An 11,958-nucleotide genomic window follows, 5' to 3' on the forward strand; every position below is an offset into this window, starting at 1 on the left:
CCAGCATTCTGGTTCCATCCAATCAAACGTGGAGTAGCCACGGATCCCAAAAGTTTGGTCATACCTGATATAGAGAAACGACAATTTTTTGATTATTCACTAAATAAACGACGACCTGACCCTAAATATTATGGAAAATATTGCATTGAAGTAGAATCATTCAAGCAACAATCTCATTGGTGAAATATTTGGTATCTGTTAAGATAAGGAAAGAACTAATTAAAAGCATTACAAAATCTACCATAGCTATTGCTCCGTGGATAATCAACATGCAAAAGCAGTTGAATTTAGAACAGAATTTTTTCAATAGTGTCTTGCCATCACACAAACTTAAATTGAGAATATTGTGTTGATAATGTTGTTGAGTGATTTAGACGTATCATAAGGACTATGTACTGATCTAAGATACATGGTAACAAGTTTATGAAGGCAAAATCCGCCAAAGAAGTACAGCTTTACCAATTTTTCGTTAGGTTTGCATTTGCCATGACTGACCGCTGCTTCCAAGGGCAAACTAATCTGTTGGGGTGGCATTATTTCGAGTTAAAAGGCCAACTACGTTAAAATTTTATCTTCCAAATGGACATCCTCGACATACCCGCAATATAATATGGAAGGAAGTATTAGATTAAGACCTAATTTCAAAATTGAAGCTGTTATAACAAATATTGGTTGACAAACTGTAACAATATGAGTATTTGCTTTTAATATTATATTCTAATTTATCACAAAAAAAATACAAAGCAAAGCGCAATTATCAATTTCTTCTAGAATGTTTCTCAAATATCTAGAGAGATGAGATAGTATACGGAATATTTGGAGTCAAAATTTGCCTAATTCCTAGAAATTGGTAAAAAAAATATTTGTAGACCTCAAGTGACTTGAATCTATTAGAAACTATTATTTAAAATGTATTAATTCATTATATTCGAACGAAATCTATCTTATAAAATGATTTGGTTCCGTTCCTTTTAACTTTTACCAAAAAATTGACAAGATATCCTGATAAACATAATTAGTTGACTTAAATGACATTATACTATGCTGTAATTACAAAAAAATTGTAGCAAAGATCTAAATCACGTCCGGTCTAGTCCCTCGTCCGCTAGAAGAGTACTTTTATAAAAAAAAAGCGATGGTAAGAGAAAGGAGATCACAACAAACGACAGGCATATAAAACCCGGAGAATCCCCTCAACAATGCATATTCTGTCTCTGGTACTTTTACATACCATCATGAGATTCATTTGCGTGAGTAACTTATTATTATTTGAATGATTAAGTGCAATGTGTATATGTTCTGTTTATTTTGTGTTCGTGTTTTTTTATTAACGTGTTCAATGGATATGTTATATTTTATACTTGGTGCGCTTAGATCAATTTTTTTTGTTATATTCAAATGTCTTCCTTCAAATCGATTATTTTCTATCGGTTATTATTTCTGCAGAATTGATAAATGAATTTATGATTATTACTATCTATTCATGATCAAACGAATATGATATAAATCCGTTTGTTGTTTGTAATGAACTAATTATTTTTCTTAAATGTTTATAAATGAATATTCTATCTAATTTATGATATTGATCGATAAAAGTTGGATATAATTTATGCGCAAACACATACATAAGTGTTTTGAAATTTCTGCGAACGAAATTGTAAAATACTTCCTGATTTATTAGTTTTTGATAGTGTACTCAATGCTTTCATTATTTTAAATTGTTTAGATTTTGATTAATCATAGAGTATTTAATTTATTTTTGAATACAATTTGAAAATTGCTGACAAATAGAGGCATTTCTCCAGATTTTCCTTTCTTCGAACTTTTTCCTAAACCTGAATATAAATTTCACATTTCGAGGTTATGTTTTTATCTAGTCCTACGATAATTCACAATTCCAGCTAGTACTCCCGTTACCAAAAAATATTTGGCTAGCAATTCTTCGAACAACACATAGGAAATTAGGCATTGAAGTGGTGGAAACCTCAAGATTGAAAAGTTAGATGAGGGAGAATGCCCCTCCTTCTCGGTAAACCAGCCTCAGAAATCGATAAATGAGTCTTTTTAGATCACAACATGTTATATTCATATATAATTCATACTTTTTTAGCTATCGATTGTAAAACCTTTCTCTCAAAAAATAAAAACTTGATTTTGAATAGATTTTCCGTCATAATGAAAATTAAACGTCACCCATTGGAAAATAAGTGTATTGATGTTCCCATTCCAATTCAAGCTAAGCAGAAGAAACAATTTCCAAGCTAGGACTATCTAATCACAAAATTAATCGAAAATCCCTTTAACCGATCATGGGAATCCTTAAAAAATTTCTCCTCTGTCACTATGACACTTTCTATTCTTGCTTTCACATTGTTCCTTGATATTTAAAGAAGTCATTTAGTTTGCATTCTGACTTGATAATAAAATTTCAATTTTATATATTGTATCTCAATTTTTCGAAAATGTTTCCTAGAGTTGAGCTATTTATCCATGATTCGTTCCAAGGTAAATAAATATCATTTAGCTTGTTTAAATCTATTTGAAAAACTATAATAGGTGTAATTGGAAAACTTCGATGGAAATAAAATTTGTATTATTTCTTTTTAATTAACAGATGTCCATTGTCACCTTCGCCGTTTTGGCCGGAGCAGAGAATCCCAAGGATAAACGATTAGCAGTTGATCCAAATACCGGATATCATCAACAACAGACATATTCACAACAATCAACGCAACCCGAATATTTAGCTACTCAAAATCAGCCTCAACAGTACTATCAATCTGAAACTCCACAAACACAAGCTATCAGTTATTCTCAACCGCAATCAAAATATTCATCTGCTGCTGCAACTCCAATTCAAAAGGTTAGTCATTTTATAATATTACTACAGATGTACAGTAAATACTATTTCATCTTAACTATAATTTCTGGAAAGCAATGATGTCATTAAAAAATGTATTCAACATAATAACTTGAAATAAAAGAGGGTGGTAGCTTTTGGCCACCATTCCACATAGATATGGAAAAGTGTTGATGTGAAAGTTAGTGTAGAATTTGAACATCAAGATTCCAATATCGAAGGGTATTTCAAATACCTATGTTTGAGCGCCTAAGATGGAGATCAGCTAGAAAATTTTAGGTGCATTTTTTTTCGAATCGCTCTTACCATCATTGAAAACCTTAAAGAATTTTATCTTGAACCGGTTCTGTATTTGCCGTCTCGGTGTGTCTTCTTGAACAAGCGACTTTAGCAATAGCATAATTAATATCAAGCAAGAGAATTTAGTAGGCATTTCAACCTTGTTTCTACTCCCTAAAGGCGCAAGCTGTTGCGTATCCTCCTACGACGGCTGCGATGCTGTTTCTAAAAATATGCCACCACATCGTTGCTAATATTTAGATCCTCGTATAAGGCACGGGAAAGGGAGAGAGGGAAATACAGGAACTGACATTTCAGGATAAAATCCTTAATAAGTAAATTACGAACTTGTTAATGTTTAGAATCGAAACTGTAGCTATATCATCAAGCACAAATTTGATTATTCTTACATCGAAATTTGTATTATTTGTAGAAATGAATGAATGAATGCCATTGTTAAATGAAAGTTTGTCAATTTAGACAAGCATTTCATATTCTTCAGATACTTGTCAAATGTTTATCAGAAATAGAGCCTTTTTACTTTATGTTTTATCTATCCTATATTATGAAACATTTACTATCTGATTCCAGTTTTAGAAGAGAAACTTGGAGTTTAATCCATATTTTCGTATCCTATTTGTATCTATTTCACTTTTATATCCATATATCATCAATGATCATTATGAATAGCGCCGGTTTCAATTCCTCTTTTATTGGGAGATTCCCATATTAGTAATTATTTTTCACGTGATTCCTTGTTGTGATATTATTTCTCAACTTCCCTCCAACCTCTCGTTTTAGTGAACATTTCCATATTTGATTTCTTCGGAAGCTATTAAATAGTGTTTGAATGTATATAAAACGGAGTTACACTATTCAATTTAATTTCAGTTTTCTCTCTATTATCTTTCTCCATGTAAATACGTACCCTCGTGTATTTCTTCAATTCCTTAAGCCACTCTGCGATTACTTTAATTGATTTTATATTATTTTTTAATTCTGTTTTCTATTATACTCTCGAAAATTTTCAGTATCACGTCTGACAAAATTATGTCTGTAGAACAAATGCAGTATCTTTTGTTAGCTTTTTCAAAAAGTGATGAAATTATACTTATTTTCCAATCTGTTATATATTCTCAACAGAAACTTTGTTAACGATTTCTCCCAAATTTTGAAGCGTTTCTGATTATCCTATCCTGCCACTTCACCTTCTTTATCTTCTAAACTGGTTATTGAACTTTTTCTGTTTGTATGAGTTGTAGGCTTACATCGTTTTCTAGTACTATATGACATGTATCTTGGATTTCAAGTTGTTCTACATTAAATAGTACCTCAAAGTATTGAATTCCTTTATTTTCTCTGAACACAACACTATTCCAAATCTTTATTTATTTCATCTTATTCGGTTCGCCCTTTTTTGGAGCTTTGTAGGAGGGTATCTGATTTCGTTTATTATTTTTTCCATATTTTTACTATGTCTCTTTTTACGCTGCGATTACCATGTATTTCTTGAGACAAATTGAGAAAACGCTATTCCTATCAATCTATCAAATATCATAAGAACAGCTGCTTTGTAGAGGTTTAAATAACAATTCATCTGTCATAAACATTTCTAGTATAAATTATAAATTAAAATCACTTCTCTGGTTTTGTTTACCGAAAGATTATACAAACACGTACATAATTAAGTTGATGATATTGGGAAAATAAACAATAAATTATTTTGAAAATTCGTAACACGTGATAATTTACTTAATCAAAATCAATAGTTACTATAATCAAACTCTTATAGTTATATAAACGGAAACTTCAGATCTATTTGAAATTAATGAGAGATGCTCCATTTGAGTGTTCACTGTCATAATCCAGAGGTAGGTAAAATGATATAATTCAACGTCGCTTCAACAAACTTTAATTAGACGGCTCTTAAGTTATTTCATCATTATTATGTCAGTATATATTCATCAGACTCTATAAAGATCTATGAGGGATATTATTCTGTGAATAGTTACATATTTTGTTATATACAGCGCTTTGTGAATGATTATTGGTGCTGAATTTCCATTGTGGAGCTTTCACTTTTGCTAGGGAACATAAAGCATCATGAGGATTTCAATACCACAAAATAATTTCTTGCTTCAACAGCATCAATTCTGAACAAATCAACTAACAAATAGTAGTCCTGGATCTACGTTAATATCGTCTTTGATACTTCAATGATCCCTAGTTGAAAAGAAAGTAGAATTTTCATAGTTTTAAGTTAACAAAATAAGGCCAAGGAAGCTTTATAAAAGAGGCCAAAACATCTATAAGTTGAACCCACAAATCTTCAATAGGTGATAATTAACAAGATGATATTCACAATTAGATGTTGGATTAAAAAATACTTTGTAGTGAAAATATTTATTTGGACTGAAGTCAATGAATTTATCTAATTAATTGTCGACCACGAAGCAAGAAATCAAAAAATTGTATTAATTATTTTCGAATAATTATTTTGAGTCAAATTAGTCAGAAATCGAATTCACCCCGCGTTTTCATAGTGGCAAAACATAATTCGAAATGTATTGAGATAATTATGGAACCAATCACCTGATTGAATTAAAATTAGATATATTATAAACAAGCAGTGGAAAACAGTGAAGAGTCATAATCATATTAAAGAAGATATTTTGATCTTTCTTGCATTAAATTCGTCACGTCGTTTCGTCGTGTTACCCATCGTACAAGACATATTAACAGAGAGATCAAGGAGTACAGAGTAATCCGATTATTTTATCGCCTTAACGAGCATTTGCTTCGTGAAATTCATGTGGATATCCGTTGATACTTAAGATTAACGTAGCTCTTCGAGGATTAAGAGTTGTTGGAATGCCGCGATCGTCATTAATGTTGATATAAAGAGAGGTGGGCTAGTTGAAGTTACCCATCAAAGGGATTTCAATTTAACATAAAATTTCTTGTTCATATTTAAATGTATCTTCTTTTTAAACATTCTTATATTCAAATTCATCTATAACTTGTATCCAGTATCATGAAATTAATTTAGATAATAGTTTTTTAGCTAATCATTCATCAATTTTTCAAAGTATTCTTCATATAAAAGATCAAATATTAATCCAAGTAGTTTTTCAGTATTATTTCATAGAAATTCAAATAGTTCCCACAAATCTATTTGCATTTGATTATGATCTCTTGGTAAGGGTTGAAGATGGATTCCATAGAAATTAATTGAACATAATCGCAATTAGAGAAATAAAATTTGCGATATTGGTCACATAACATAACTTTAGAAACAAGAGGAGAGTACTGAAGTTGATGATGACCAAATCAATGTTACAATTGAAGAGGATCGTTCGAGACGTATCGAAGAGGCTAGTTGAGTAGCTTGATATTTGGATAGCTCACGAATTGAATGAAATTCATTTAACACAAAGAATCAACATTCACGATATGCACCTTAAACGAATTAAAAACGACCCTTTTTGGAAAAGAATCATCACTGGTGATGAAAACTGGGCTCTGTACAGTACGGTGAACCAGGACAAACCACATCGAAATCTAAAAAAACAACAAAAAAGATCATGCTGTCAGTTTGGTGGGATTACCAATTTGTTATGTTTTTTGAGCTGTTTTCGAGGAAACAAACGATCAATTCTGATGTTTATTTATCAATCAATTGATAAAACTGGATGAAGTAAATTCATACAAAGCCTCACACATCTTTGGCAACTCGTGAGAAAGTATTGGAGCTTGACTGGGAAGTGATGCCACATCCACTATATAGCACTGATTTGGCACCATCTCATTAAAATTTATTTCAAATTTTGCAGAATGATTTGAATGGTCAAACTTTCACAAATGACGACAATTTTCAATCTCACCTGGTTCAGTTTTTTGCTGATAAAGACCAGAAATTTTATGAGCGCGGAATCATGAAGCTGAAAGAAAGATGTCACAATGTCAAAATGGAAAATATACAATTGATTAAAAACTATTCATTGTTCAAAAAAGCATTTTATTTTATATAAAAAAAACGAAATTACTTTGTCGTCAACCAATATAATAGTAATAATAATATTACGAGTAAAAATAAAATGAAAATTTCAAAATTTCATATCACGTACTCATGAATTGGTTATCAAATTATAATATTTGTTGTGACCCTATTCATCAATTTATACAAAATATTATAACTTCTCATAAAAATTCTTTTATTTCCTATCAACCATATGTTACAAGAAACTAATACTGAAGGTATATAAACACTGTATCAATTATTCTGAAGTCTAGTGGCCTAGAGATACAGTGAAAGTGAAAAAAAAAAACAATCCTTTCAGTTCAATGCAAATTGTGGGATGTTTTCTCCGTAGCATTTATCTGTGATTATGTGTAGTTCAGTCAGTAAATCGTGATACTGATTCATGGTCCAACAAGTACTACAATAATAATCATATAAAATGTTTTCTAATTAATTGGTAATTTCTACTGGATGTATTTCGATATACAATTAAAGAAGATGAAGTCGATAATTCCTTCGGTTCCTTCCTTTCCCCATCACTTTTTTAAAATTTCAAATATCAAGATTTTATCAAAGAACCTACGAATTATATTCAAGTGAATTTCTTTTACGTAGAAGGAACAAATGCAAAAAAATCACTAAGTGACAATGTATAGTGTTCATTGGCTTCAGGAAAAGCAATATTGAATGTGATCCATATATTAATGTGTGAACTATCATTCGTCAATTTCCACCTCAAAATCTAAAATTCCCCTTTCTTTTTTTCCGGTTTTTTACGTTTCCACCTTCTTCATCTGTTATCTTCAACTTTTTTATCTAATGTATCTTAACCTTAGTTGTTGAATTCCAAATACATGCAACGATTAATGTTTACCATTATTTTCAACAAACTCTATAATTCTATAACAATTATTGAAGACCCAATTTTAAATTTCCAATATGTTTAAATTTGAATAAATTCTTTGTTATCCATATTCACTTTCGTCATTGATAGGATCGCATCTTGCTTTGAAAGACTTCTTTCTTCTACTTTCTTCGAACAGTGATAAGCCAATAAATCAAATACATAGCATGATTGATAGGAACTGATATTCTATTCCAAGTGGTAATAAATTACCGGCCATCATTCGCTCATTAGAAATACAGTTGGTGCGGAACGAACGCATTTTGGATCAAAATGCAATTCATTTTTCAGGTACAGCTGCTAGTAATACCCATTGTTTGGATGAAAACCTCGCTAGACAGACAACTGGATACCATGAAAGTGTGATCAAATTCTGAAATCACTAGCTAACAGGATCATAGTGATCCTAATGAGGCTACTACGCCACAAGCAATGAGGAAGCAGACAACCTTTTCAAAACATAGGCAATGACTTCATATATTGAACCAGAGCCTCATAAGATATAGAACGAACTGAATAGCAGGCTGAAGATTAAGATAGAGTCTAAATAGGAAAATAGGCCTGATATAATCTAAAAGATGGATAACCGTAACTGCTAAGAAGCCTTGGGAACTTTTCGAGATGTCCAGAAACGATAATAAAATGATAATCAGTGCAATCACAAAAGATTTTGGGATGTTGGATAAACGTTCCTAGAAAAATTTTCTACTCTGATACAAGTTTAGAGGTAAAATGATGAGATGCAGATTATGCAAAAGAAATCTTTTTAGGTTTAGGTGCATGACGACTAGAAAACGATTCAACAAACAATCTGTTTATTCCATCATAGCGATTAAATTGATATAAACTTTTTTGGATACTTGTTTTAAAATGTTCTACTAAGTTTAACAGAATTGGTTGAAGTTTTATGAGGTATCTAATTCGAGAAAATCAAATTCCAAAATGCCACATTTCCTAGTGACAACTTATGAAAGGATTCACTCATTTTTTTTTCGATCAAATTTAATATTTTGTAGACGCTCAGATATATTTCAAATAATTTACACCGATAATTGATGATGAAAGTATTGAACGTGTTTAGTGATAGTTATTTCGAAAATCATTGACTCCAAGCTATTTTATATCTTAAGGATATTTAATCAATCTTATTTCTAATCGAACAGATAAAAAATTACTTTTTCATACATCTCGTTTATCAAGCTTGACCAGTTTTTATGTGATGTAGTCTCGACACGCTTGGAAACTTTCTTTTCAATGTAATTTGGGATAAAACTACGCATTTATTATGAATGGAACTCGTTTAATATATTAATTAGTCTATAACATATGTTATACTTTCACTAGAGAGTCGATTATCTTTGTGGAGCAAGTTAAATGAAAGTTGACAGAGGCGTACTGATAAAAAATGTTTTTAGTCTGAAATATTATGTGCGGGTTCATTTATTTTAATTATCCGTGGTGGATTACCACATTTACATTATGGTATAATTGGATACAAATAGGTAGAAAACATGAAGGCAACGTATGAAAGAAAATATTGATTAATTTAACTAAAAAAATATAATCAGTTTGTTGAAGTGAACATGCGAATATCATTAACTAGTAGCACGCAGTACTCGTTTTATTCTCATTTAGAGAAGCAAAAAATACAACGAAAAAGAAACTATTCTGCCGTCTTCAGAGGCATCGTTGATATTTGCATTCTAAGGTAAAAGAGCTGTTTACAAACCTCTACTCAACATTCCGTGGGAATCTCGTTTAAATTGGTTAATTCGTATGGCACAATTCGACAATTTTTATTACCTAATGGCTTTAGATGTAAGGATTCTTTAGAAGGTACAAGGATGTTCGATAATCGTGCCCTTGTAAACACAACGTCCCATGCAAATGAATAAGATGAGTGCGAACGATCTTCAAGCGTCAAATCTCCACTATTAAAATAAACCAACGTTGTGGCGTTTTCTGATAAACTGTATATACCCCTTTCATTTTACACATTTTTACTACTGTTATTGCTCCTTTGAACTTTCATTTCCAATTATTTCTTAGCAATATACGCAAAATTTCGTCTGCACAACATGATTCTTGTTTTAATTTTTTCAAAATTTTAACTAAGACTCACTAACGTCATAATGTGGGAAGCAAAACTTTTTGGAACTGAAAAATTAGAAAGCATTCATACGCTGATAAGTCTTGTGAATCCTGTAAACAATAGGATTCATAGTAGCAAAACTCGCTAATTTTCATGATGAAGACAAGAACCGTTAACTCATTTTTCAGGACTTTCTCTTCGTACATCGCTTTGTTAACCTTTCTGTATTCTAACTGTTTTTTAACAGATTTTTTTGTACACTTGTACTTTTCCATCTGTTTCTAATGTCAAAGAACGTCTCTATTGATCATTTTTCTTAACTCGCTTTCCTCATTTTCACTTTCAAATTGCTCATATCACTTATATATAGTCTTTTCAAATTGAATTCGATAGTGAATAACTTCTGTAATGATAATGATAATGATTCATATAATTTTCAAATCAATGAATTGCGAGCTAATGTTTAATATATTTGTTTTTGTTTCAGTACTCATTTCTGTCACAACAACCTAAAAAACAAATCCAATATTCTTCTGCTGCTGATGTGTCCAGTTTTAGTTACAATAGTCCGATAGTATCCTACAGTAACTTGGGACTTTTGAAACAAATTGCCGGACAAGCTGCTTCCGCTCGAGATGTTCCGGTGAATTATAACTCTGAACAACCAGCTAAGACGGATTACTCTTCTCAACCCAAAGTACAATATATTTCTTCGCCCAAAGTACAATTTTCTCCATCACCAGTTCAGTATTCATATCCAAAACTGCAATATACTTCTCCAGTAAAAAGCCAATATACCGCATCACCATCTGCTATGTTTACTGCCAATGCTGCTCCAAATTATGAAGAAATCTATCAACAACTCGCTCAAAAAGCTGCTTTGGCTACTTCACAGCAACCAGCTCAACCTCAACAGTACACATACCAACAAGCTGTACCTCAAAGAGTGGCTTATCAAAAATCGCCAGCACCAGTAGTTTATCAGTACCAGAAAAGTGCTTCAGCTGCAGATAATCAAGAAAAAGCTTATGCACAAGCTCCCGCACAACAGTACAGTACCTATCAATTACCACAAGAATATGAAAGTGGAGCTCAATCTTCACCACAAGTTTTCTATTCTCAAGGATCACAAGGTTCTCAAACACAAGCACAAGCTCCTCAATATTATACTTTGGATTCGCAAGGTCAAACTAAGGGAGGTGTGACTTACTCATCCTAGTTTGTTCAAACTATAATTTATTTTATGTGTCTGTTGTATATAGTTTTCTATTTTATTTTCTTTTGTTTTCATTTTATATTGGAATACACTGTTTTTATTTGTATTGTGTCTTTCATTTGAGATTCGAAAGAATCACGTGGGAATACTCGCCCGGGGAAATTCAGTTCAACAAGATGGAACAAACTATATTTATAGAGAAAATCACCACCATAAGTGAGAAAGCGTTATTATACAGAGTGAATTTTATGTAAAGAGCGTCTCAATTATTTCGTGAAAGATTAACAAGATTCTTATGAGGAATAAATTCGTCAATAAATAAATAAGGGAAGATGCTCGGACACGTCATTCGTATTTTTGAATACCCATTTTTTCCAAAAAAACTCTTATTTCGAATGACAGGAGATAACTGGGCAGTGTGATAATTTTAGGTAACATTGAAGTCTAAAGGGTATTTTGAATTTGAAAGTCGTTAAACATGCACTGTCATGTCAGACATCTGAAATGTGACTAAGTCAAACACCAGACCCAGGTTAGTGTCCATTTATTGATGCAAAGATTTCAGATTTCAAAGATTCAAGGAAGA

General features: G+C 31.5%; 1 protein-coding gene across 1 annotated transcript; it reads left to right on the top strand.

Annotated features, from left to right (window-relative positions):
• Positions 1 to 1,207: 1,207 nt before the first annotated feature.
• Positions 1,208 to 11,478, top strand: LOC130453086 (paternally-expressed gene 3 protein-like). The gene is made up of 3 exons (XM_056792678.1): positions 1,208 to 1,250; positions 2,615 to 2,863; positions 10,644 to 11,478. The coding sequence occupies exons 1-3, from the start codon at positions 1,236 to 1,238 to the stop codon at positions 11,373 to 11,375; spliced, it is 996 nt and encodes a 331-aa protein (XP_056648656.1). The 5' UTR covers positions 1,208 to 1,235; the 3' UTR covers positions 11,376 to 11,478.
• Positions 11,479 to 11,958: the final 480 nt, after the last annotated feature.

Source organism: Diorhabda sublineata, chromosome 2 (assembly GCF_026230105.1).
Source record: "Diorhabda sublineata isolate icDioSubl1.1 chromosome 2, icDioSubl1.1, whole genome shotgun sequence".
NCBI classification, from domain to species: Eukaryota; Metazoa; Arthropoda; class Insecta; order Coleoptera; family Chrysomelidae; genus Diorhabda; species Diorhabda sublineata.